General features: G+C 34.3%; 3 protein-coding genes across 5 annotated transcripts; 2 read left to right on the forward strand and 1 right to left on the reverse strand.

Annotated features, from left to right (window-relative positions):
- Window positions 1-140: 140 nt before the first annotated feature.
- Window positions 141-15,639, reverse strand: slc25a51a (solute carrier family 25 member 51a). 3 transcript variants are annotated; one of them, XM_051111943.1, is made up of 2 exons: window positions 15,399-15,639; window positions 141-2,275 (listed from the first exon to the last, which is right to left on the reverse strand). In XM_051111943.1, exon 2 carries the CDS (start codon window positions 2,199-2,201, stop codon window positions 1,344-1,346), a length of 858 nt encoding a protein of 285 aa, XP_050967900.1. In that variant the 5' UTR covers window positions 2,202-2,275; window positions 15,399-15,639; the 3' UTR covers window positions 141-1,343. The 3 variants fall into 3 exon arrangements, with proteins under 3 accessions (XP_050967900.1, XP_050967981.1, XP_050968066.1); XM_051112024.1 differs by lacking the exon at window positions 15,399-15,639 and adding an exon at window positions 7,044-7,078; XM_051112109.1 differs by lacking the exon at window positions 15,399-15,639 and adding an exon at window positions 3,259-3,495.
- LOC127166707 (thymosin beta-b) lies at window positions 7,540-8,341 on the forward strand. The gene is made up of 3 exons (XM_051112228.1): window positions 7,540-7,664; window positions 7,737-7,854; window positions 7,982-8,341. Exons 2-3 carry the CDS (start codon window positions 7,755-7,757, stop codon window positions 8,011-8,013), a joined length of 132 nt encoding a protein of 43 aa, XP_050968185.1. The 5' UTR covers window positions 7,540-7,664; window positions 7,737-7,754; the 3' UTR covers window positions 8,014-8,341.
- Window positions 11,332-25,522, forward strand: pgm2 (phosphoglucomutase 2). The gene is made up of 13 exons (XM_051111823.1): window positions 11,332-11,589; window positions 13,842-14,009; window positions 15,638-15,829; window positions 18,065-18,148; window positions 18,247-18,440; window positions 18,894-19,083; window positions 19,187-19,284; window positions 19,362-19,545; window positions 21,384-21,477; window positions 21,940-22,069; window positions 22,155-22,344; window positions 22,434-22,567; window positions 23,951-25,522. The coding sequence occupies exons 1-13, from the start codon at window positions 11,515-11,517 to the stop codon at window positions 24,051-24,053; spliced, it is 1,836 nt and encodes a 611-aa protein (XP_050967780.1). The 5' UTR covers window positions 11,332-11,514; the 3' UTR covers window positions 24,054-25,522.
- The last annotated feature ends 1,813 nt before the right edge of the window (window positions 25,523-27,335 follow it).

Consider the following 27,335-nt stretch of genomic DNA (forward strand, 5'->3'; position numbering starts at 1 on the left):
AATTTATTAAAAGTTTAACAACAACAAAAAATTTTTTTAAGGCCCTATGAAATACATTTTTCCTCCTCTCAAATTCAGTTTTATTTCTGACCAAATTCCGTGTTTTCCATGAATTTTCTGAATTAAATTTTAATGGTTAAAAAAAAAAAAAAAATTAATCTAAAAGAATGTGTAATTACTTCAAATCATGAAACCTACATAATTTAACAGCAATGTATTAAAAGTTTAACAAAAAAAAAAAAAGCAATTTTTAAGGCCCTATGAAATACGTTTTTCCCCTCTCAAATTCAGTTTTTTTTTCCACCAAATTCTGTATTTTATTAATTTTCTGGATTCAGTTTGAATGATTTCATTACTTTTTTATAATCAAAAACATGTCTAATAAATTCATTTTATAAAGAATTAAATTACTATTATAATTTTTATTTTTTTATACATACTGTGTTGTGTATTTATATTTCTCTGATAAATCCTGGTTTTAAAAAATTCTGGTAAATATTTCTTAAAAAATAATGTTCTAATAATTTTATTAGTAGTAATAGTATTACTATCATTACATTAAGTAATATATTTCTGTCACAGTTTCTTTAAGTTAAACCAAACTTTTATTTTGACAGGTTAAAATACTATATCTAAATAGTATTTTTGTGGCTTAATATTCACAGACACTAATCTATATTGTGTTTTGATTTAAGTGTACTGACCTACTTTGATTTATTCATTCAAAATTAGGCGAATTCCATGACATTCCGTGTTATACAGCAAATTCCATTTTTATGACTTCAGTCTGCAATTCCATCCACGTTTTCTGCATTGCAGAAATCACAGGGCCCTATAACGTTAAATGTTTTTTGAAAGATCATGTGACACTGGAAACTGGAGTAATGGTTGCTGAAAATTCAGCTTTGCATCACAGAAATGAATTACATTATAAAATAATGTAAAAATAGAAAACATTTAAAACTGTAATCATATTTGACTATTACTGTTTTTACTGTATTTTTATTAAATAAATGCAGCCTTGGTGAGCATAAGATATGTCATGATTGCATGTCATTGCATTCACTGCAACTCCAAACTTTTGATAATATAATTAAAAATGATATATTGCTAAAATGATTACATTGGACATTTCCTTATCTTTATGTTTTCAGCCCTGATGATGAAGAAATGAAAACTGAATTTGTATCATCAACTATCCCTTTAATATAGCACTTCAAGTAAGCATGTGCTGTTTTAACGTTGTGTTTTTAGCAGCAGAAATAGAGTGAGGAAGACTCATTTTCCACTCTTTCTCAAAATCATTGATGCTTTTCACTTTAATTCCTTTCGTCCAGCTCATCTCAATCAGAGCACTTTAGTAAAAGTTCATATGTAGCATTTATGATTCCCCATGAGACAACAGATCTCTGGAAGTTCAAATGCACACCCCGAAACAGACGGCTCACCTTCCCATCCCTCTCTCTCAAAACGTTTACCAATATCGTCCTGCAAGACTGAAACTCCCCTCCAATCTGTACTTGTGCGTGAGACTTAACTAAATTCAGAGGATAAAACACCACCCCGAGACCCGCTCCCAAAATCCCTCCACATACAAAATCATTAACCAAATGTCCTGCCTTTGTCTCGGCTTCAGGAAGCAGCTCCTTAATCGGTCCACGCAAACCGAAGAACAAAACATTGCTAGGGCCATTTCTAAGTAGGATTGGAACAAGGCCACGGTAAAGCTCTCGGATGCCATGTTGTTGAAGCAAAACACGAAAAATATGTGCAGTGTTTTGAAAATTTCCATGATGACGTGGGTCCTGCAGTAGAGTTTGGACCCTCTCGAATGGCGTTAAGACTGCCTCAGCTGTTCCTGCTAAAACTGCTGCGATACTGTCCGTTAACAGGACGGGGGCTTCAGGAGCGTGTAGACGCAACAACCTGGAGAAGTCCTCATAGAGGCCAAACATAATTGCAATAGTGGTGCTCTTCTGCAGTAACGGCGGCAGGATGCCGCGATACAGTGTGTGTAAACCGTCCCTTTGGAGCTGCCGCACAGCTTCCCATGCCTGGACTCCGAACAACTGCTGGCGGAACAGTGCCTTGTGTATGGGAAATGTGATGACGATGTTGGCGAACGCTGCTACAGAACCACAAAAGTAGTGCTTCTGACTTTGCAGTGACTTTTGGTCTTGGTCGCTGGAGGTCATGGTCATTGTTGAAAGGCAGTCAAAGGTTGAAAATGAGGTTTAGATATGACATCATCTGGTGCATGAAATATAATGCGCTTCTGATGAAAAAAGAAAAAGCGGTCAGCAACAACTGATAAAACTAATACTTAAAGGGATAGTTTACCCAAAAATGAAATTTCTGTGATTAATTACTCACCCTCATGTCATTCCAAACTTGTAAAACCTTCGTTTATCTTCAGAACACAAATTAAGATATTTTTGATGAAATCTGAGAGCCTTCTTACCCTAGACAGCAATGCAACTGACGCGTTCAACGCCCAAAAAGGTAGTAAGGCCATCATAAACATAGTTAACACAGACACAGAAGAGAAGCAATTGAAGTCGTTATTTTTGTTTTCTTTGTGCACAAAAACTATTCTCATAGCTTTATGACCTTACGTTTGAACCACTGATGTCACATGGATTATATGATGTCCTTACTACCTTTCTGGGCCTTGAACATGTCAGTTGCATTTCTGTCTATGCAGGGTTAGAAAGTTCTTGGATTTCATCAAAAATATCTTCATTTGTGTTCTAAAGTTGAATGAAGGACTTATGGGTTTGGAATAACATGAGGGTGAGTAATTAATGACAGAACTTTCTTTTTTGGGAGAACTTTGCCTGGTTCCCTAACCTAATAGCATTTTTCCATTGGCTTTTGGATTACTGCAGAAAATAAGCTTTGTGACCAACAAATGTTTATCATGATAAACAAAACACACAAGAATCATAATCTTCACAAGTGAACACAACTTTTAGGAGTTCTGAAGCCTAAATACAATCAACAGATGTAAAAAGCTAAACGTAGGCTATAAACAAAACCACGATTGCATGACTTCAAAGTCACCATCACTAAGCTTCTGACTACTACAGTATTTATTTAAAAAACATTTCCCTGAAAGTTGTAGTTAAAATAGTTTGCAAGAGCATGATTATAAAACACAACAAGGCTGTAAGTTTTCTGTAGGTTTTCCTGTTGAACATGATGATTTTTAAAGAGATAGTTTACCCAAAAATGATAATTCTGTCATTAATTACTCACCCTCATGTAGTTCCAAACATGTAAGACATTCAGCTTTATTCAACAATTTCTTCTCTTTCATGTAGGTCTTCAATGCGTGTTTACCGCTGATGTCACATGGATAATTCTGTCCTTACTACCTTTCTGGGCCTTGAACGTGTCAGTTGTGTTGCTGTCTATGCAGGATCAGAAAGATCTCAGATTTCATCAAAAATACCTTCATTTGTTTTCTGAAGATGAAGGTCTTACGGGTTTGAAACGACATGAGGGTGAGTAATTAATGATAGAATTTTCATTTTTTGGGTGAAAAAACATATAAATTCTATGCAGCCACATTAACCCACTTGTTAGCAACTTTCAGCACTTTGTCAGGCATTTAACCAAAACCTCATATTGACTTGACTGTATAAAAAGACATAAACGATACTAACTATATGCCTTCAAGATATGTGCTGAAGTTTATTTTTATCTCTTACATCTCATATGAATGCATTAATTTGATCAAAAGTGACATAAACGACAAAAAAACCAGTGCTGTCAAATCGATTAATCATGATTAATCATATCCAAAATAAAGGTTTGTGTTTACATAAATGTGTGTACACACACATACATATATACAGTAAATTAAAGAAATACATGTAATTTATACTTATATATAATACAAATGATATGTAAATATGAATGTATATATATATACAGTCATGTGAAAAAGTTAGGACACCCTATTGAATTCCATGGTTTTCCATATCAGGACATCAGTAAAAAAAAAAAAAAAAAACTGGTCCTTGGCTGGTCTTAAAATTTCAAAATTAAAAACTCAGATGAACAACAACACATGACAAATTGCACCGTGTCTTGATTTACTGAACAAAAATAAAGCCAAAATGGAAAAGACATGTGTGACGAAGTTAGAACACCATTGCTGTTAACACTGGAATTATGAGGAAAAATAACAGTCAAGCACTGCTAATCCTTTGATTAAGTGATCATCAGCAAGTCTGAGCACCTCTATAAAAGCATAAGCTTTGGCAGTTTGCTGGTCTGGAGCCTTCAGGTGTGTGTTAACACAATGCCAAGGAGGTAAGACATCAGCAATCATCTTAGAGAAGCAATTGTTGCTGCCATCAATCTAAGAAGAGTAATATGGCCATTTCCGAACAATCTGACGTTTATTCTCAAGTGGAAGACATTTAAAACAGACACCTCTCGTTCCAGGAGTGGACGTCCCAGAAAATTCACCCCAAGATCAGACTGTGTAAAGCTCAGAGAAATGGCAGACAACCCAAGAACTACACCTCAGACTCTACAGGCCTCAGTTAACATGTTAAATGATAAAGTTCATGACAATACCATAGGAAAAATATGGGACAAAAATGGCATGTTTGGAAGGCTTGGCAGAAGAAAGCCTCTTCTATCTAAAAAAAAAAAAACACTGCAGCACAGTTTAGGTCTGCAAAGTTCCATCTGAACAAAACATAAGTCTTCTAGAATAATGTTCTTTGAACAGACGAGACCAAAGTGGAGATGTTTGGCCATAATTCACAGCGCCAAGTTTGGTGAAAACCTAAAGAGCATATCAACACAAACACCTCCAAACCAAAAGACAAGCATGCTGGAGGAGAGCTGATCATTTTGGCCTTGTTTTGTAGGACCTGGGCACCTCACAGTCATTGAGTTGGCCATGAACTCCTCTGTATATCAAAGTATTCTAGAGTCAAATGCGAGGGCATCTATCCGACAAAGTTAGGCCAAAATTGGTCATGCAACAGGATAAATGATCCCAAGCACAGCAGCAAATCTACAACAGAATGGCTGAAAAGAAAAGAATCAAGGTTTTGCAATAGCTCAGTCCAGGTCCAGAGCTCATCCTGACTCAACTGCTGTGGTGAGAGCTGTGCATAAGCAAATGCCCACAAACCTCAATAAACTGGAGCAACGTTTAAAAACCAAAAGAAGAGTGGTCCAAATTTCTCCAAAATAATGTGAGAGACTGATAAAGTCACCCAAAAAATGAATGTTTCAAGTTATTGCTGCTAAAAGTGGATCTACAGGCAATTGACTCATAGGGTGTCTTAACTTTGTCATACATGGCCTTTCCCTCTTGGCTGTATTTTTCTTAAATAAATAATGACACTGTGTGATATGTCATGTGACGATGTTTATCTGAGGATTTATTTTCCTAATTTTAAGACCTGCCAAAGACCAGATAAGTTTTTACTGTGTCCTGATACAAAAAACCATGAAATTCAATAGGGTGTCCGAACTTTTTCACATGACTGTATAAATACACACACACATACATATATATATATATATATATACACACACACACATACACACACACACACACACATATATATATATATATATATGTAAACAAACTTTTATTTTGAATGCTTTTTATTGTGTCCTGATACAGAAAACCATGAAATTCAATAGGGTGTCCGAACTTTTTCACATGACTGTATAAATACACACACACATACATATATATATATATATATACACACACACACATACACACACACACACACATATATATATATATATATATATGTAAACAAACTTTTATTTTGAATGCTTTTTATTGTGTCCTGATACAGAAAACCATGAAATTCAATAGGGTGTCCGAACTTTTTCACATGACTGTATATATACACACACACACACACACACACACATATATTTCTTTAATATATATATATATATATATATACACACACACACACACATATATATATATATGTAAACAAACTTTTATTTTGGATGCAATTAATCGATTTGACAGCACTACAAAAAACGACCCTATTTAAAATAAATGCTGTTTTTTTTTCTTCCTATTATTCAAAGAATCAATGTATCATTGTTTCCAAAAACTATTAAGCAGCACAACTGTTTTAACTGTGATAAAAAGAAATCAGAAACAGCATATTAGAATGAAAGGAAAAATGGCTTTTAACAGCTTCCTGCACACTTCAGTTTATTTGGCTTATAGAAAAAAAAAAAAAGAAAAGACTTTATTTTGGTCATGTTGCGTCCTTTTTGGAAGCTTGCTGAGGACATCTAGTGGGCTCCAGCCCTCAGCTTGACAACCATTAAACTAGTATGTTGAATTAACACAAATCGCGTATCCCTAATGAATTTAAATGTAAAGATTTTTCGTCCAGGTCATTCAGTTCTAATCCAAAATATGTATAGATAATATAGATATAATAAACCTGGCAAATCCAAAATTACAATTAATGCCACACTGCTAGGAACTGAACATCTTTATAGGTGTCCAGACTAAAAGTTACCATGATGACGTTCACCACAGTAACACAGCCTACCAGGTATTACAGTTATTGTAAAACCATAAATAAATATGGGGTCTCATACAAAACGCTTTCAGAATATTTTTGTCATTATTGGTTTATTATTTTCCTTTTAAGCCTAGAGTCAATCCGTGTAAAATTCTTGTAAAGGCGTGACCTGTGATGTTTATGACAAAGACAAATCAAATCAAATCAGCCGTGCCCGATCTCCTCAACGATGCAGAAAATAATATCGTGATTATGATTTTAGATCATTTGAAATTAATCACTACATTATTCTACGGACTATAACGATGAAGCATCTTCATCTACAATGACAACAAGAAGCGCTACATTATCCAAAAGCACCACATCACGTTCAAATACGCAAACTTGATCATTTTATTATTGTTTACCCGTTATGAATGGTCTCTGAATGAACATATGATAACATATCTTGCACAATCTAATGACTAAGTGATGTATATTTCGTAAATGTTGTAACCTTACCTCATCTCATGTCATTCGTACGCATACACGTGCTTACGTATTACAACAAGCTCGTGCGCGTCTCGCGCTCTGATTGGTTTGATGATGCCATCACTTGATGAACTGATCCAAGATCAGCTGTGCCTGACAATGCCATCGATAGTCTATTTGACAAATGTTTTGTACTGTGACATTTCCTTTGTAACAGAACACAGTTAGACAGTGCATGGTGTAAATCACATAACAACATACTGCAGAATCATAAATGTCAATGGGCTTGACAACATAGCATCATTGTAGATTAATGAATAAATGTTTACATTTTCATAGTTTAAATATGTTTTTTTTTAAATGTCTATCAGTAAATAAATACACTGGCTGTAGTCTAAATTCAAGATATTTGCATATTAGAACATTGATTCGCGTTTCGGAGGAAAAAAACTTGTCAAGCGCGTTCGACTAGTTAACCAATAAAAATGAAGGAAGAAAATGATGAACAGCTTGCACCTGTAGTAGTAATTAAATTGTTCTTCAGTTAGCTAGCAGTCAGGTTGTGCTAATTAAATATATAAGTGTCAAATCAGAAATCTTAACCTGTGTCTTCTACGTCTTGTGTGTTGTTCTTCAGCACTGAAATTAGAGGTTTGGGTTTTTATTTTGTGTAGTGCTTTGTTATAGTTTATTTCTTTGCTTAACCTGTTAATTTTTCCTTAGAAAAACTGAAATAAAACAATGGCTGACAAACCAGACATCAGTGAGATCTCTCAGTTTGACAAGACCAAGCTGAAGAAGACTGAGACAAAAGAGAAGAACACCCTTCCCACCAAAGAGAGTAAGTTTGAGTTTTGCAGAGCACTCATTCCTTTCTGAATCTTAAGTTATTCTGATTCTTATTAGCAGCGTAAAGCTTATTTATAGATTAACTATTTAAGTGGCTTTTTGTTTCCTTCACATTCCAGCTATTGAACAGGAGAAACAATGTGAGGCATAAACTATCTTCACCAAGGGCAAGATGTGGAGAACTGTGAGATGGCAGGTCACTTCTTTAAGCAGAAGATGGCTTCTCCCAACCACCAGTCACTATAACCTTAGGCTGGAGTGGGGTATCTGTCCTCACAGTTTTAACTTGTGTATCAGACCATTCTGAAAGATGACTGACTTCATGATAATGATCACTGTAGTATGATCATGTGTCAGTGAAGAGGCAGTCAGCTTTGCAGTGAGGCTGTCTAACTCTTGAAGTTCTCTTTGTAAATCCATTGGAATGAAAATGAGTTTTATTTGCCCTCATCTTTGGTGAAATAAACCTTTCAAATGAATTGCTTTGTGTCAGAATAGTGTTGGGTTTTTAAGTGAATGTAAGGCTTTAATATGGGCTTTTAATATTTGATGGGTTAACACTGATTTATTTGCCTTGGCTACTACTTTTTGTGAGATTTGCTACTTGTGTATGGGGAGTGGGAGATGGAATAGAGCTATCAAGTCAGAAGTGTTCAACACAAGCATATCCATGAGTTAGAAAGCCAAAAAGCTTGCTAGCTGTATGTAAATGTTCTTCAGTTGTTTTTGGATCTATCGCCACATAATAAATTCATAAGCGGGGATTTATTCACTGAGCCATCCCAATGCTGTAAGTGGTGCTGACACACCAGTACAGTGCCTGGCCTGCAGTAACTGGTTGCATAACTAAAGGCCAGGCTGTTTTTGCTGCCTGCAGGCCAGCAGAGATGTGACAGACATTCACAGCTTTAGTGTGGGTGACAGTGATGGTGCAGTGTCACATACAGAGAACAGAAACATCACAACCCTGAAAATGCAGTTGGAAAAATCATAGCAAATATTTAACAAATTACCACTCTGCAAATGCACCATGTGTGGAATTCATAGTCTTTTCACAAAACAGCACACTGTTTAATTAATTGTCAAGCAGTTATTGGTCCAGAATACAAAACAAAGTATTCAGTATGACTCATTATGGTTTCTAGTTCTGTTTTTTTTTTTTTTTTTTTTTTTTTTCCCTTCTATTCTGGTAAGAACTGTATTTTATCAAAATTTGCTGCATGCTGTTGTTACATTCACAGAACATTAACTTAGGTACTCATTTTACAGATTTACATTATCTGTTCCATTGGTGTGAAAACTAATATGAATGTTATTATAGTTATTTTTTATAGTTGTCAACCTTTTTAAAAACAACTTTATTTCATGCAAACATTTCTGCTTTATTAGATTTTAATCACACCTTTTATTTTGTTTGTGAAGCCACTTTACCTTCTTTTTATTTGTAGGGGCCTGTACTATATCTGGTATAGGCCTGGTCTCACAGACAGGACTTAAGCTAAGCCAGGATTAGGCCATAGTTCAATTAGGACATTTAAAGGGGTCATGAAATGGATTTTCCGCCCCCCAGTTATTTTAATGTTTAATATGCATGATTGGCTAACATCATTGCATAGAAAAACAGTATCAACTCCCCCTCACATGCGAGTGTTTTGACAACATGATAAAAATAACCCGGTCATTTCCAGAGAAAGCATTATAAAATCATATAAGTATCACAGTTTGTGATACAGGTGCAGTCGGATCTAGTGCCACTTCATCTTTCAACAAATGTTTCTTTGTGAACTCTCCATGACACTACCTCAATTACAAAACAAGCTCCTCCAAACAATCCTCAGACAGGATTTGGGATGGCATTAAAAATAAACTATCCACTTGTTCCTTATGCTGGGATCTTTCTGATATCTGTAAAAAGACATTAATGAGCTGTTTAAACCAAACGTGTCAAAGCAAACGTTCTTTCATTTCATTTGTCCTATTGACGTCAGACTCAGACGCGTGGACTGTGTCAGAAAGTGAACGTGCATCTCTATACTGTATCCAGTGTAGCCAAGATAGCGGCAGTGATTGTAATTTCTGTTTGCTTTTGACACAATGTGACACTTGCATTCAGCGTATTCAGCTGACCAGCCATTAAGCGACTGAATGCCAGTGGATGGGGCCTATGCTGAGAGGATGACTACTTGTCAGTGCTTTGCTCTGGAGTCAGTGGTTATGCAAATGTTTGTGCCTGGGTGATGTCATCTTGCACCTCAAATCCAAACGAACCATTTTTGGAGCTTGATTAAACAAATGCTTTGTTTATAATAAGGAGGACGTTCTAAGCTATGAAACTTGCAGGATGTTTTAATGGTGCAAAGACCTCTTATATGCCAAAAGCTCAAGGTAAATTTTATTTCTCATGTCATGACCCCTTTAAGTAATTTTTATAAGCGTGCCTTGGAAAAAAAAACATTACTGGTGTCCACCTTGAGACAAAACAAAGGCACTGATATACAGTAGTCAACATTTTAAGTGGATCAAAAAGTTAATCAAAGCTGTCCTGAGACAAGGACAGGTATTGTTTTGGTTTTAGGACAACTTTGATAAAAGGTTTTGATCCACTTCAAATGTCGACTACTGTATTTTATGATCAGTCAGTGCAAGATTCTTTCAGTTGAAACAATTCAGACTTACATTTTAGTCTGGGAATAGTCTTAAAATTGTATGTGAAACCGGGGGATACAATGTTTTTCCATCAAAAAGAGCAACTAGATAACAAAACTCGGAAGCAACCGCAGTCCTCTGATGAGCAAACATTCCTTGCTAAGCTGAACTTGACATGAACTTGAATTCTCAGAGCACTTTTCTGAGAACAGTCAATGGAAAGTATGCAAATAATATCATCCAATACTGACCACAAGTCTGTGTATATATTTTAGCATTCTTTGCGTTCCTCACAATGTCTTAGCATTCCACAATTCTTTAGTTTCCGCTCACACATTCATTATCATTTTAACTTCATGTTTGTTTTCATGAATATCACAAAATACAATTATATAGAATGTAAAACAATATATATACAGTCCTTAAATTTAGCTTTATTGAGATTAAAATTACTAATAGCAGGAGTTTGGACCCCTCTGGTGATGGGATAGTTTAGCATCCTCAGGAAAGTAAACAAGAACACTGGATAATTTGTACTTGAAGAAGCTTTTATGTTGACACTCAATACCTGTTTTATTTATGCTTCACTCTCACGTTTAGGAACACACAGAAAGATCTATACATTTATTGTTATTTTTCACGCAAAATGATAAAACCAGATGCTAAATTAGTTGTAAAAAGGTTCAAATTGAACAGGTCAAAGAACTGAAAGCTTTTCTGAACCTTGGGGGACACTTTTATAACCTCGAGTGCTCCACCAATGAACTGCTACGCACTGGCATGAGCCAATCACGTATTCCGCCCCTTGAACAAAAACCCCGCCCACTCAGTTTCATTCACTGTGCAATACGGACATACGACATCATTTATAGTCGAACAGGAACAGTCGCCGTTCGCACTATAACTAAATTCATTCAGAACAATCGTCAACATACATATGATCGTTTAACTTGATCGCTTATTTGTTGATCGTCTGAATTACAGTTTAGTTCCGAGTTATATCAACATGGAGAACGGCCTGGAAAGCACAGGAGACATTCGCCTGGACCAGGCTGTCACGCAGTGGCTACAGTATGACAAGGTAAGACCAATCACAGTAGTTTCATTTAGCTTAAATATGTGAGATCTAACGTCTTTAAATATCTGACATGTTGAAACTGAATTCAGTAGCCTGTTACCAAACCTGGCTTAAAAATTCCTTTAAAGTGGTTAATTAACTAACATCTGAGTTATGAAACAGTGAAAATGAACACCCTGGCATTGCTCTATAATGTGATTATCAACTAAATATGCAAAGTAGACATGCTTTTACAGGATGCTTTTCAGGAAGTGCTCTTTCTAACTAAATTACTCAACATGATCTGAATTGCAGTTCACTCAGTTCCTTATTTATATGCCGTTATTTCTTTCAACATTTTAACATGTAATTTATTCCTGTGATGGCAAAGCTGAATTTCCAGCAGCCATTACTCCAGTCTTCAGTGTCACATGATCCTTCAGAAATCATCCTAATAGGCTGATTTAATGTTCAAGAAACATTTCTTATTAATAACAATGTTTAAAACAGTTGTGCTGCTTTTTTTTTATTTTTTTTTTTTTTTGTGAAAACCATGAAAAGTTTTTCTTACAAGATTATTTGGTGAATAGAAAGTTCAAAAGAACAGAATTTATTTGAAATAGAAATCTTTTTTATAAGTGTTTTTTTTTTTTAATATATAAAATTATTTTTATTATTTTTTTTTTATTTATTATTTATTATTTTATTTATTGTATTTTATGGCTTTTACAAGTGTATTTACTGAAATTTTGGATCAAATTTAATATGGATCACACAATAAAAATAAATAAAAATCTTACTGACCCCAAACCTTAGAACAGTATAAAGTATTAATAATTTGGTTTGGTTTTTTATATTAAAATATCTGACATTTGATTGCATATCTTGGCAAATCTGAGCTGGTCGCAGATCACTGGGTTCTTTTTCTCGAAAGAAAAATCTGAGAAGCAGGAGATTTGAAAATAAGCCTCTCATAACTGTAAAATTCATATGCATACTGTTCAGAAGTTTGGGTTTAGTAAGATTTTACTGTTTTCAGAAGCAGTTGAATCTTATGACTCTTTGATCAGAAATACAGTACAAATATTTTATAATATTAATAATATTTCTTTTTATTTATGTAATTATTTTTTATTTTTTTTTTTTTTTACATTTTAATATGTAATTTATTCCTGTGATGGCAAAGCTGAATTTCCAGCAGCCATTATTTCAGTCTTCAGTGTCACATGATCCTTCAGAAATCATCCTAATATGCTGATTTAATGTTCCAGAAACATGTCTTATTAATAATAATGTTTAAAACAGTTGTGCTGCTTACCCTTTTTTTTTTTTTTTTTTTTTTTTTTTTTTTTTGTGAAAACCATGAATTTTTTTTTTTTTCAAGATTATTTGGTGAATAGAAAGTTCATTTATTTCATTTATTTGAAATAGAAATCTTTTCTATAAATGAAACATTTGAGAAACATTGCACTTTTTCATCAGAAGTGTTTTTGAACTGGGCAAATGTGGCTTATTCGTTTGCTACAAACATGCTTAAAAAACAAACATACAAACAGGCACAGTTTCTAGACTGTCCCAGTTACACTAAAACAGTCAGAGTATCCTCTAATACACCAGTTGAACAGCATATTAAATCATTGTCAATGGACAGTTCCATACAAGTACTTACAATGCATATAAGAGTAGTGTCATTACAATAATTGGAATCATGTGCTTAACTGGGTCACATGAAACTACTAATGGTTTTACGCAGAAGTGTAAGGTCATTGATTAAACAAAATTGGACATTCAGATGATTTCATCCTTTTTTCAGTGCAAAAAAAATTAAATGCCGCTGATTGAATGTGAAGTGGGTATAACTACATGAATAATTTTTACTATATATTGGCTGTATAGCCACCAAAATTATTGTACTGAGCTACATGCTGCCCAGAGAGGTCATCATAACAGTCTGCAGTCAGGAATAAATCAGAGCATTTCACTTGCATCCTCACATGGTCTCACTTATAAGGAAAGTGAAAGCACATTGTCCCTCACATGGTGGACAGGAGACATGTAGACACACACACACAGCACTAATCAGAATCCTCAGGACGAAGTGTCTAGAGGCATAGAGGCTTCTTTCATCCCCCTTTCTCTGCCTTTTGTCACTGTTATTTGTCATAATATAAAACTGACACTATTTATTTTCTTAATACACATTGCCGGTCTTATTGTGATTTTGTTAGTGCACGTTATTTGTAAATATAAAATATATTTTTTGTGTGTGTTTACAGAATCCAAAGACGGCTGCTGCTGTGCGGTCTATGGTCAAAGATAAAGCCATGTCAGAGCTGCAGAAGTGTTTCGGTGCCCGTATGGAGTTTGGCACAGCAGGACTGAGAGCCGCCATGGGACCTGGAGTGTCCCGAATGAATGACCTCACCATCATACAGACCACGCAGGTGACATACTGTACACAAGCTTTCTGTGACATCTTATCACTTATTATCTTTTCACTCTGAATAATTAAAACAATACATGAGGCCTAAGATATGGCATCAGATTTGCGTATTCAACAGCTCTTGGTGCTACACAGGTGGTGGAGGTTTGGTAGTATCTTGGTTGTATGTAAACGACCAAGATAGTCAAAACAGCAGCTGATAATGTTTGTTATAGTAATAAAGAATGTCCTGGAGAACCTATTTTCCCACTTCTCAAAATCCAATCAACAGTTCATAGAAGCCAGTAGCTATTATCACAATACAGAAAAATTCACTACTACTGTTTTATCACGAGTTTAAGGTGCAGTCACATTTGTGAATCTCACAGGCAAATAAGGCCTGTTGTCTGTTGTAAAAAGTGTGGTGACGTATGAAGCGCAGCTGAACACCAAAGTCACTTTCAAACCAAGCTGTTTTCTGTTGGCCAATGTGACGAATCCACATGAACAATTTGAGCCAGTTGTGAAATCTTTTGCCTTAAAAGAGTAGTTCACTTCACAGATAATGTACTCACCTCCTTGTCATCCAAGATGTCTTACTTTCTTCAGTTGTAAAGAAATAATTTTTGAGGAAAACATTTTAGGATTTTTCTCCATATAATGGACTTCTATGGTGCCTCTGAGTTTGAACTTCCAAAATGCAGTTTAAATGAAGCTTCCCAGCTGATGAAGAAGTGTCTTATCTAGCAAAACGACCAGTTATTTAATACTTTTAAACCTTAAATGCTCGTCTTGTCTAGCTCTGCGAGTACTCTGTGTATTCCAATGTAGGAAAGTTAGGGTATGTCTAAAAAATCCCATCTAATTTTCTCCTCCAACTTCAAAATTGTACATCGCTGCAGAAGTACCGACCCCAGTGTTTACTTATAAAGTGAACATGCAAAGAAGGTCAAAACCCCCCTTTACAAAAAAAGGTAAAACAGCGATTAAGACGATTTTGAAGTTGGAGGAGAAAATGACATACCTTTACTGTCGTGAAACAGAATTCACACAGAGCTACACAAGACAAGCGTTTGAGGTTAAAAAGTATAGAAGTTGAAAATAACCAATCGTTTCGCTAGATAAGACCCTTCTTCTTTGGCTGGGATCATTTAGAGTCCTTTGAAGCTGCATTTAAACTGCGTTTTGGAAGTTCAAACTCGGGGGGCACCATAGAAGTCCATTATATGGAGAGAAATCCTGAAATGTTTTCCTCAAAAAACATAATTTCTTTACGACTGAAGAAAGAAAGACATGAACATCTTGAATTATAAGGGCGTGAGTACATTATCTGTACATTTTTGTTCTGGAAGTGAACTCCTTTAAAGGAATAGTTCATCCAAAAATAAAAATTCTGTCATTAATTACTCACCCTGATGTCGTTCCAAACCCGTAAGACCTTGGTTCATCTTCGTAACAGAAATTAAGATATTTTTGATGAAATATGAGAGCTTTCTGACTCTGCATAGACAGCGGTACGTTGTGGTACTCTCCTTGAACATGGTAGTTCCGTTGCTGTCCATTGTCAGTTTTCACATGGTCACAATAAGTTTTATGCTAAGTAAGGCTATGGATGGATTGATGGTAATTTTCCTGTTTTGCTTCTGGTAGGGTTTCTGTGCATACCTGGAGCAGTGTTTTACAGATCTGAAGCAGCGGGGGGTGGTGATCGGGTTCGATGCTCGCGCTAACCCCCCCAGTGGCGGCAGCAGTAAAAGATTCGCCTGTCTTGCTGCTTCTGTCTTCATCAGCCGAGGCGTCCCAGTCTACCTCTTCAGTGACATCACACCCACTCCATACGTGGTACGTATGAACCTGATGTACTAATAAAGAGAGCGAGTTCTGATTTATTACCAATTCTGATATGTTAGAGCCATGACACTGTGGTAGGGCATGGCACATTAGCACCCATGTGGAGGTGCAGGTTCAAGTATTGACTTTGACATGTACCATTTATTTTTTCTTCTCAGTTTCAAAAAGACAAAAATCTGCCTTGGTACAGTAATAGTATCACCATGGTATTTTGACATATGCTATTGAACTGAATGATTACCGTAATCATTTCTGTGGAAAATATTCAAAAACATAGTAACAGTGTAACGTTGTTCTGTTCATTATTGAAAAGTGTTGTCCATTATGGTTAGAGGTTTGTGTTGAAAGATCTGCTATATGTTCTACTTCCTGCTACAGAAAACTTATCACAAACCAACATCTAAATGCATGAGTAAGAAGACAGAGACATTCAGCTGCATGTGAACACATTGTGAGATCATTACATAAGAGACTAGAAGGGTTCATGAAGATTCTTCACCAATCATCAACTTTTCTGTTCCCATGAGTACATGGACACACTCTCACTCATTCTCTTATCACTCTCTCAACCTTTCCCTTTGAGCCCTCACCCAGCTTTCTCTCACTCTGTGTCCTCTAGCCCAAAAACTTTTTAGTCACTGTTATGTAAAATGAAGTATTAGTCCAAAAAAACATTGATTTGAAAAGTCAAAAATAATGTAATTTGAGAGGGAAAATGTTATGCTATCCAAACTTGCCATATTCTTCATCTCTCCAAATCTGTAACTTGGTGCTGCCACAGCATGATCATGTGCACCTTGCATGCTCAGAGCACATGTTTGTTCTACCGTGGTTTTTTGGACATGTACCATGTAGTATTTATATACTGTTACTTTTAAAATTTACATGTGTTACTCTTAATAAAAGATGCCTACTGTGTGACTAATAACTAATTATGTTTGTTACATAAAGTACACTACTGTTCAAATGTTTGGGGTCAGTAAGATTATTTTTCAAAAGAAATGAATACTTTTATTCACCAATTAAATTGATCACAAGTGAGAGTAAAGACTTTTATGTCTCTTCTGCTCACCAAGCCTGCATTTATTTGTTCCAAAATACAGCAAAAGTAGTAATATTGTGAAATATTTTTACTATTTAAAATAACTGCTTTCTATTCGAATATATTTTAAAATGTAATTTATTCCTGTGATCAAAGCTAAATTTTCAGTATCATTATCCAGCCTTAAAAGTCACATGATCCTTCAGAAATAATTCTAATATGCTGATTTGCTGTTCAAGAAACATTTATTATTATGATAATTATTATCAATATTTAAAGTGGTTAAATTGATCATAAGTGATGGTAAAGACATTTATAATGTTACAAAAGATTTCTATTTCAGATAAATGCTGTTCTTCTGAACTTCCTTTTCATCAAAGAAAGCTGGAAAAATTCTACTCAGCTGTTTTCATAATAATAATAATAATAATAATAATAATAATAAATGTTCTTTTGATCAGCAAACCAGAATATTAGAATGATTTCTGAAGGATCTTGTGACTGGAGTAATGGTGCTAAAAATTCAGCTTTGATCAAAAATAGAAAACAGTTATTTTAAATGCAAAAATATTTCAAATGTTACTGTTTTGGAGTACTTTGGATCAAATAAATGCAGGCTTGGTGAGCAGTAAAGGATAAAACATTAAAAAACCACAGTTAAAAAATGTCTGACTGGCAGTGTACATTATTACAAAAATTTTTGAATTTTTTGTTTTTTTCCAAATGTATCATGGTATCCACAAAAATGTAAAAAAACACAAAACAGATAATTTCCCAAAAATGTACTTGTAAACCAGTTTTTCTTAGGGTTGATTGCTTTAATTTAGCAGAGCAACAGTTTTTAGTATTAATAAAAAAAAACACATTTCTTGAGGGCCAAATCAGCATATTAGACTGATAATGTGACACTGAATACTGGAAAAATAGCTGCTGAAAATTCAGCATTATTACAGGAATAATAATTTGAAATATATATTTTTTTTAAAGAAAACGGTTATTTTAAAATTTAATCTTATTTATATATTAGTGTATTTACTGTATTTTCTGATCAAATAAATGCTGACTTGGGAAGATCACAAACATGGATCCAAAAACATATTAATATAAATATATCTTACTAACCCCAAATATTTGAAAGGTAAAAAAATTTACATCTCTTTCCTTCTCTCTTTATTTTTTTTTAGCCTTTTACTGTATCACATCTAGGACTGTGTGCTGGTGTCATGGTAACAGCATCCCATAATCCCAAACAAGATAATGGATACAAGGTATCATCAATCCCTGAATAAATGTTCTGAAAGAATATAGCATGTTTGATAGGACTTATCAGATATATGACTTATTTTTTAATATGCATGTGTTTAAGGTGTACTGGGCAAATGGAGCTCAGATCATTCCTCCCCATGATAAAGGCATCGCCGCAGCTATAGAACAGAACCTTGAGCCGTGGCCTAAATCATGGGACACAGAAGAAGCTCTTCAGAGTTCCCTACTCAATGACCCATACCAGGACACACACAGAGAATACTGCCAAACCATACAACAGCACTGCTTTCACAGGTACACTCATGGTACTATTTAGGGATAGTTCACCCAAAAATGAAAATGTTCCTGTCATTAATTACTCACCATCATATTGTTCCAAACCCGTAAGACCTTTGTTCATTTTCAGAACACAAATTAAGATATTTTTGATTCTATTTGAGAGCTTTCAGACCCTGCATAGACAGCAACGCAACTGACACATTCAAGGCCTGGAAATGTGGTAAGGACATCATTAAAATAGCCCATATTGCATCAGTGCTCTCGTATTTCATCACAAAATATCTTAATTTGTGTTCCAAAAAAGAACAAAGGCCTTACGGGTTTGAAACGACATGAGGGTGTCAAATCAAATCTGAATCAGTTTAAGGCCAATGTGAATCTGAATCTGAATCAAATCTGAAATTCAGTGCTAATTCCTAGCCCTAATATTTCATCAGTCTGATTTTCACGCATCTTGTGTCCTCACAGGGAGCTGAATAAGAATTCAGAAGTGAAGATTGTCCATACGTCAGTTCATGGAGTGGGCCATATTTTTGTCCAGGCTGCTTTTAAGGCCTTTGACCTTCATCCTCCATATGCTGTGGAAGAGCAGAAAGATCCTGACCCAGAGTTCCCCACTGTCAAATACCCCAACCCTGAGGAGGGAGAAGGAGTTTTGGTACACAGACACAAATGACATATGGAAATTTTTGTGCAAAACTTGGTTTTGGTTTTATTATGTAATTCCAGATGGACAGTAATCTATGTTTTTGTGTATGTAGACGTTGTCCTTCGCACTTGCAGATAAAGAGGGAGCAACTGTTATTCTGGCAAATGACCCTGACGCTGACCGGCTAGCTATTGCACAGAAACAGGAGAGGTCAGTGTTGTTTGGCATTTTGAGTTAATTTTCACTCAGTGTGTCATTTTTATCAATAGCAGTAATTCTTTCTGCAGTGGGCAGTGGAGGGTGTTCACTGGAAATGAGTTGGGTGCTTTGCTCGGCTGGTGGATTTTCCAGTGCTGGAAGCAGCAGAAAGACGAGGGAAAAGCCTCCATTAAGGATGTCTACATGCTATCCAGCACTGTCTCCTCAAAAATCCTCCGTGCCATCGCTGTGAAAGAAGGCTTCCACTTTGAGGTACCTCTGCTTTTTGTACCATAAAGCGTAGTGGTTTCTCTAACCCGGTGTTTCTCAACTCCAAGTCCTCCCTTTATCCAAGGCCCTCCTATCTATAATGTTTTTAGTATTCGGTCCACTTTATATGTGACCCTTGACCTCAAAACCAGGCGTAAGTAGCATGGGTATATTTGTAGCAATAGCCAACAATACATTGTATGGGTCAACATTATTGATTTTTCTTTTATGCCAAAAATCATTAGGATATTAAGTAAAGATCATGTTTCATGAAAATATTTTATGAATTTCCGTACCTATGTAATTTTTGATTAGTGATATGCATTACTAAGAACTTTATTTGAACCACTTTAAAGGGGATTTTCTCAATATTTAGATTTTTTTGCACCCTTAGATTACAGATTTTCAAATAGCTGTATCTCGGCCAAATATTGTCCTGTACAAACCATACATCAATGGAAAGCATATTTATTCAGCTTTCAGATGATCTCAAATCTCAATTTCAAAGAACTGACCCTTTTGACTGGTTTCGTGGTCTAGGGTCACATATTAGGTGGCTTTAACTACTATGTACTTGCATTTAAATTGTACAATACAATCCACTTATTGTTTGTTTTTACATTGTACTTATATTTAAAAAAAAAAATACCTGCTTGTAATTACATTTGCATTAATTTCTGTTATTACATTACAAAAAACGTGTTTTGCAATACAATATGAACACAATAAGCACATTGTACTTATTTTTGGATGCAAGTACACAGTAGTTAAGGCCACCTAATATAAAGTGGGACCTAGCATGGTAATTAAGATTATGTTAATATTACTACATTCAAATAATTTTAAATCTTATTGGGCCCACCCTGAAAGATGCAGAGACCCCTGGTTGAGATTCATTGCTCGTAACCCATGAAAAATGTTCTTTTCTGACAGCAGTGAATATTAGAATTGGTTAAATAGAAGGCAAATTTGTAGTAATCTTGTATTTTTTATATGATTCTGAGTTAAATTATAAACTGAATTTAGTTGGAAATTAAGAAACTGACTGTTCCATTGGTCAATAATAATATGCATTTACACATCCCTGGAAATTCTGGAAATATTAGGAAATTGCAAAAGTGTGGAAAAATTCATGAACATGTATGCAATCTTAAAGTGATGGTTCACTCAAAATGAAAATTCTGTCATTAATTACTCACCCTCATGTCATTCCAAACCCATAAGATCTTCGTTTGTCTTCGAAACACAAATTAAGATATTTTTGATGAAATCTGAGAGCTTTCTGACCCTGCAACGCAGCTACTATGTTCAAGGCCTGGAAATGTAGTAAGGATACCGATAAAATAGTCCATGTGACATCAGTGGTTCAACTTTAATTTTATGAAACATCAAGAATATTTTTTTGGGCAGAAAAGGTCAGAAAGCGCTCATATTTAATCAAAAATATCTTAACTTGTGTTCTGAAGATGAGGTCTTATGGGTTTTGAACGACATGAAGGTGAGTAATTAATGACAGAATTTTCATTTTTTTGGTGAACTATCCCTTTAAAAAGTATTATTATTTCAATAATATATATTTTTCTTATAATTATAAGTATTTCTTTGACTCAAAATGACTCCTTGTAAGTGCAATCTCACATAAAATTATTTAAAAAAAAATTTTATCCTGTCATCTGAAGCAACTGGAAACGCCTTGGAAAAAAAATATGAAATTCTTTGGTCAGAAAGTGTTGAAACCCTGGAGCTACTTTAAAGACATACTCTGTTTTGTATAGTATCATGTGTGAATAATTTGGATTACTCACTTTTGCTGTTACACTCTGTGCATCTGTCATTTACAGGAAACTCTTACAGGATTTAAATGGATGGGAAATAGAGCCAGAGAGCTGCTAGACCAGGGAAAAACTGTTCTGTTTGCCTTTGAAGAAGCTATTGGTAAAGTGACATCCACATTGCAAGATGCAAAACATTTATGTGGTTTTGTATGCAATTCTGGTGGTAACACCAGATTCTGGATTGGTCACCCACTGATCTTGGGTTTAAACCACATACCTTAGAGAAGTGGTTGAATAAATGTGCATTTTTTTTATATATTGAGTGAGCCAATGATTCAGTGACTCATTCTTAAAGACTTGCAAGCAAGTCACTTGCTTCATTTTTGAATCTATACGTTGTTTGAATGAATCTGCTGAATGAATGACTCACTCAGGGTCTGTGTCTGAAATAAGTGCATACTGTCTGAGTAGGTACTCCATTTGAATTTGTACTGACCTTTGACCGCCCTAATACATATCATTATGATTCAGTGAATTTTTATGCATCACAACATCACAATTGTCTTGGAATTTAAAAAACACTCAAAAAGGTTTAATATTTTCTTTGGTTGCTTTGTTGTAGGTTACATGTGTTCCCCTGCAGTTTTGGATAAAGATGGTGTGAGTGCGGCTGCCATTGCTGGCGAGTTTGTCTCTTACCTGGCTTCTAAAAATATAACTCTGTCCCATCAACTCAGATCCATTTATGAGGAGTATGTCGCAAAAACTTTGGCATTATTATATCTAAAAATGTATGTACTGAATCTGTTAATCGCAGTTTTCACACTTTTTTTTCAGGTATGGTTACCACATTTCCAAGAATTCCTACTTTATTTGTCACAACCAAGACACCATTAAAGGGATGTTTGAGCGTCTTCGAAATTACGATGGGAAGAATTCGTACCCTAAAGAGTGTGGGGGCTTTGCCATCACAGCAGTGAGAGACCTTACAACTGGCTATGACAGCAACCAGCCGGACAACAAGGCTGTGCGTAGCCCACAATGATCAAAATTACTGTGATAGTTGATCTTATTTAAAGTTTTCTTATCCTATATCTGTGTGTCCTTTACTCGCAGGTTCTGCCCACCAGTAAAAGCAGTCAGATGATCACCTTCACCTTTGCTAACGGGGGCGTGGCTACAATAAGGACCAGCGGCACAGAACCTAAAATCAAATATTACACAGAGCTCTGTGCTGCACCAGGAAACAGGTTTCAGACAGCTTCATTAATTCACACTATTCACTATAGACCTAATTAGAAAAGAAATATTAACAACAACAATAATAATAATGGTTGTTGTTGTTATTATTAAATGCAAGCATACTGCAATATTAATACTACTTTGATCTGTTTATTTTTATAAATTACATTATAATGTTATTATTATTATTATTATTATTATTTTTATTATTAAAGGTGATTTTATATTATTGTTATTATTTAATTTATAAAAATAAACATCAAATAATTATTACTATTGCAATATTTTTGGTATTTAATAATTAATAATGATAATAATAATGTATTACATAATTATATAGTCGTAGTAAAGTAATAGATATTATTATTATTTATCATAATATACTAGTAGAATTGTTAGTTTTCTATAGTATAGTTAGTATTCTCAGTATACAATACTATTATACAATTATTATGGCTGTCAAACGATTCATCATGATTAATCACATAGAAAATAAATATTTGAGTTTCTCTAATATATGTGTGTGTACTGTGTGTAATTATTATGTATATATAAATAAGAATTAAGTTTAAGAAAAATGTACAAGTATATGTTTTTATTATAATTTTTATATAATTTATATTATCTATAAATAAAAATATTTAGTACATAACATATTTATCTTAAATATATACATTTGTGTGTATTTATATATACATAATAATTACATACAGTACACACACATTTACTTGGCAAGCTTAAACTCATATTTTGTATGCGATTAATTGTTTGACAGCCCTAACAATTATACAGTAATAAAAATATATTACATTAAATTAATAACTACATTAATTAGAATAATTATTAATGATGCTGTGTGTGTGGGTGTAAAATTGTCTTTATTATTATGAAATACTGTTTCTATGTTACAGTATAACAGTATAGTTGCAATAGCAATACATTTCTTTGATTTGTTCAGTGTTTATAAAAATTAATATTTTGAAAATAATATTATAAATAAATATACAAATATTGTGTAAATGTTGAAAATATATTAATATGACATAATTATATATATATATATATATATATATATATATATATATATATATATATATATATATATATATAATAACAGTCTTTAATATATGATTAATATTTTCAACAGTAGCTTTCTATGTTGTTGTCACATACAGCATACTTTATTAACTTTATTTATAAAATATTGTTACTTAATAAAAAATTCATTAATTTAAGGTAATAGGTCATAATAGTAAGAAAAGTATGTTAGTATGATCATGGCCACAGAGCCTTAATAATTCATAGTCTTGGCACTTGCTAAAAACTTGCACGTGGCACGTAAATGCCTCATAATCATGTAAAAACAAGTTTTCTGTCTTTCTTTTCTCTAGTGATCTTAACCAGCTGAAGACTGAATTGGATAACTTGGTTGACGCCATTGTGGAACACTTCTACCAACCTGAGAAAAACAACCTGACTCCTCGACCAGAGTGAAAGACGCTGTCACTCAGGTTTACAGTGATTTACCTAATTCTGCTATTAGTCTTAACCAACCGCACATAACCAGTCTTATAAAAACTCTCATATTCAGAGTCTCAATCTAAGGAGGTTTTCTATCAACTTTCTCTTACTTTTAATGCAGGAAATCTAGAACAAAGCTGGTGCCACATGAACATACCAATTGCCTTTTTTCGTTTATGCACTTTTTTTACCTCTCGGTTATGTAATCTACAAAGTTAACAGATTTTACTTTTCATTTGCCTTGTTTGGCCTACTGTAGTGAACTATGAATGTACTAATGTTGCAAAGAAAGTGTGATTGAATGAATATGTAGGTTATTTATCTCAGCAGGAATATTAGTTAAGTTGATTGACAGAAATGATTCCATATTGCTGGAGCAAAGGACAATACCGAGTTACTGTTAAAATTGCCAGGTCATGTCATCTTATACCAGCAAAAATAGTTGTACCAAAAAATCTTTTAAAAGAAATTAGAGGGACCTAACAGCCTTACTGTGGAACAAACTGAAATCTACATTTTAGTATTCCACGTTTATGTGATTCCATTGCATCTGTGTTCAGTGACCTGTAACTGCATGCAATTTGTTTGTAAATGTTCATTTACATTTTGAATGTCAAACTCAACCAGTTAGTTTGGTAATTCATTCAGAACTTTTAGCAGTGAGGTTGAGACTGGGAACATATTTGAAAGGTTTTACATTTGAACAGAAAAGAAAAGTATTCCTTGAACAGATTACTGTATGTGAGCAACCAGATTTATTGTGTTAAAGAAACGGTTTGTTTTTTTAGACATCGTATTTTGGCAAATAGCTATGACACTGAGATTTAACAGAACATGCCTTACTACAAACTCCAAAGTGGACTATGTCATCTAATGTCATCTAGTGTAAGGCTGACTACTAGCCAAACTTCCAGATACATGTTGAATTTTTTTTTTTTTTTTTTTTTTTTTTTTTTTTTTAAGCGATTTGATATGTTTCAGGTGCTCTTCAGTTTTAATACTTTTCTCGCAATGCTATTTTTTCCCTCTATTTTGAATCAATAAACAGCAAGTGGTAACAACAAATTGGCCTTTGTCTGAGTGAGAGTGTGCAATAAAACTGTAAAAATAAATAAAATGCATCTTTTATAACAAATGGAACACTTTTATGCCTTGATTAAACATGTTAATCCAACATTCATTGTACTTTTTTAAAAGTCACTCACAGGTCTCATGGGTTCATTAAATGGTTCTTTCCTTAGGTTTAGAAATAAACTGGATTATAAAAGCTGGAAGTTGCATGTATTATCTGTTGAAGGCCAGCAGAGGGTATAGTAGACTCCAAACCTTTTATTTTATTCTTAACATTTGTTAAATGCATGTTTTTGATTTATCTTCATATTTGTTGCCCTTGTTGTCATGTATTTAATGAAATTATGTATTTAATAAAATAATTTGTATTATTTTTATTTTATTTTATTTTATTTACAGCCTTTCAGCAACTTAAAACGGTGGTTTTATTAAAAAAACAAAACAAAAAGTAAAGTTATTTCAGCAATATATAATAGATATTTAGACCTACACATTTACATTTTATATTAGTCTGTATATACAAGTGCATCTCAATAAATTAGAATGTTGTGGAAAAGTTCATTCATTTCAGTGATTCAACTCAAATTGAGAAACTTGTGTATTAAATAAATTTAGTGCAAACAGACTGAAGTAGTTTAAGTCTTTGGTTCTTTTAATTGTGGTGATTTTTGCTCCCATTTAACAAAAACCCACTAATTCACTATCTCAACAAAGTAGAATATGGTGACATGAAAGTTGAGTGGAAGGAGAAAGTGTGGAAGAAAAAGATGCACAACCAACCGAGAGAACCGCAGCCTTGAGAGGTTTGTCAAGCAAAATCGATTCAAGAATTTGGGTGAACTTCACAGGAATGGACTGAGGCTGGGGTCAAGGCATCAAGAGCCACACACACAGATGTGTCAAGGAATTTGGCTACAGCTGTTGTATTCCTCTTGTTAAGCCACTCATGAACCACAGACAACGTCAGAGGCGTCTTACCTGGGCTAAGGAGAAGAAGAAATGGGGTGCAATGTCATCTGCTGGTGTTGGTTCACTGTTTTTTTAAAACCAAAGTCACTGCACCCGTTTACAAAGAAATTTTAGAGCACTTCATGCTTCCTTCTGCTGACCAGCTTTTTAAAGATGCTGATTTCATTTCCCAGCAGGATTTGGCACCTGCCCACACTGCCAAAAGCACCAAAAGTTGGTTAAATGACCATGGTGTTGGTGTGCTTGACTGGCCAGTAAACTCACCAGACCTGAACCCCATAGAGAATCTATGAGGTATTGTCAAGAGGAAACTGAGAAACAAGAGACCAAAAATTGCAGATGAGCTAAAGGCCACTGTTGAAGAAACCTGGGCTTCCATACCACCTCAGCAGTGCCACAGACTGATCACCTCCATGCCATGCCGAATTGAGGCAGTAATTAAAGCAAAAGGAGCCCCTACCAAGTATTGAGTACACATACAGTAAATGAACATACTTTCCACAAGGCCAACAACTAAAAATGTTTTTTTTTTATTGGTCTTATGAAGTATTCTAATTTGTTGAGATAGTGAATTGGTGGGTTTTTGTTAAATGTGAGCCAAAATCAGCACAGTTAAAAGAACCAAAGACTTAAACTACTTCAGTCTGTGTGCACTGAATTTATTTAATACACGAGTTTCACAATTTGAGTTGAATAACTGTTCCACAACATTCTACTTTATTGAGATGCACCTGTATTTATACATGTGTATATATATATATATATATATATATGTGTGTGTGTGTGTGTGTGTGTGTATGTATTTTTTTTCAGGTAGGCCCTATAGGCAGTTGCCGTCACTCTACACCTCTTTATTTATAGTCTTGCACAGTTGACTGTACTATGTGTGTGTATGGCAAGCCGTTTTAGCTTAAAATAATCATAGCGTTACTCGTCATAATTGCTTTTTACTCGTAACAATTCAACTAGAGAGCTCTACAGTTAAATTCTTACTAATAACAGTACCAATTAGAGAGCTCTCTAAATTAATTTTTACAAGTTACAATTACAATTAGAGGTCTCTCTATTTAATTAGAGAGCTCTGCAATTGTACTCTTAGTAAGATCTGAGTTATAGAGCTCTCAAATTCAGTTCTTACTAGTAACAATTATGATTGCAGAGCATGCCAATTACATTCTTACTAATAATAATTCAGTTAAAAAGCTCTAATTCAAT

The sequence above is a fragment of the Labeo rohita genome, chromosome 1 (genome assembly GCF_022985175.1).
Source record: "Labeo rohita strain BAU-BD-2019 chromosome 1, IGBB_LRoh.1.0, whole genome shotgun sequence".
In the NCBI taxonomy this organism is placed as follows: Eukaryota; Metazoa; Chordata; class Actinopteri; order Cypriniformes; family Cyprinidae; genus Labeo; species Labeo rohita.

What these genes read in the sequence shown, in the direction of transcription:
- slc25a51a (XM_051111943.1), bottom strand. Translation starts at nt 2,201, where the DNA reads ATGACCATGACCTCCAGCGACCAAGACCAAAAGTCACTGCAAAGTCAG.
- LOC127166707 (XM_051112228.1), top strand. Translation starts at nt 7,755, where the DNA reads ATGGCTGACAAACCAGACATCAGTGAGATCTCTCAGTTTGACAAGACC. An exon ending in CACCCTTCCCACCAAAGAGA is followed by an intron (nt 7,855 to 7,981) that starts GTAAGTTTGAGT and finishes TTCACATTCCAG; the next exon opens with CTATTGAACAGGAGAAACAA.
- pgm2 (XM_051111823.1), top strand. Translation starts at nt 11,515, where the DNA reads ATGGAGAACGGCCTGGAAAGCACAGGAGACATTCGCCTGGACCAGGCT. An exon ending in AAGAAGGCTTCCACTTTGAG is followed by an intron (nt 19,546 to 21,383) that starts GTACCTCTGCTT and finishes TGTCATTTACAG; the next exon opens with GAAACTCTTACAGGATTTAA. An exon ending in TGTGCTGCACCAGGAAACAG is followed by an intron (nt 22,568 to 23,950) that starts GTTTCAGACAGC and finishes TCTTTTCTCTAG; the next exon opens with TGATCTTAACCAGCTGAAGA.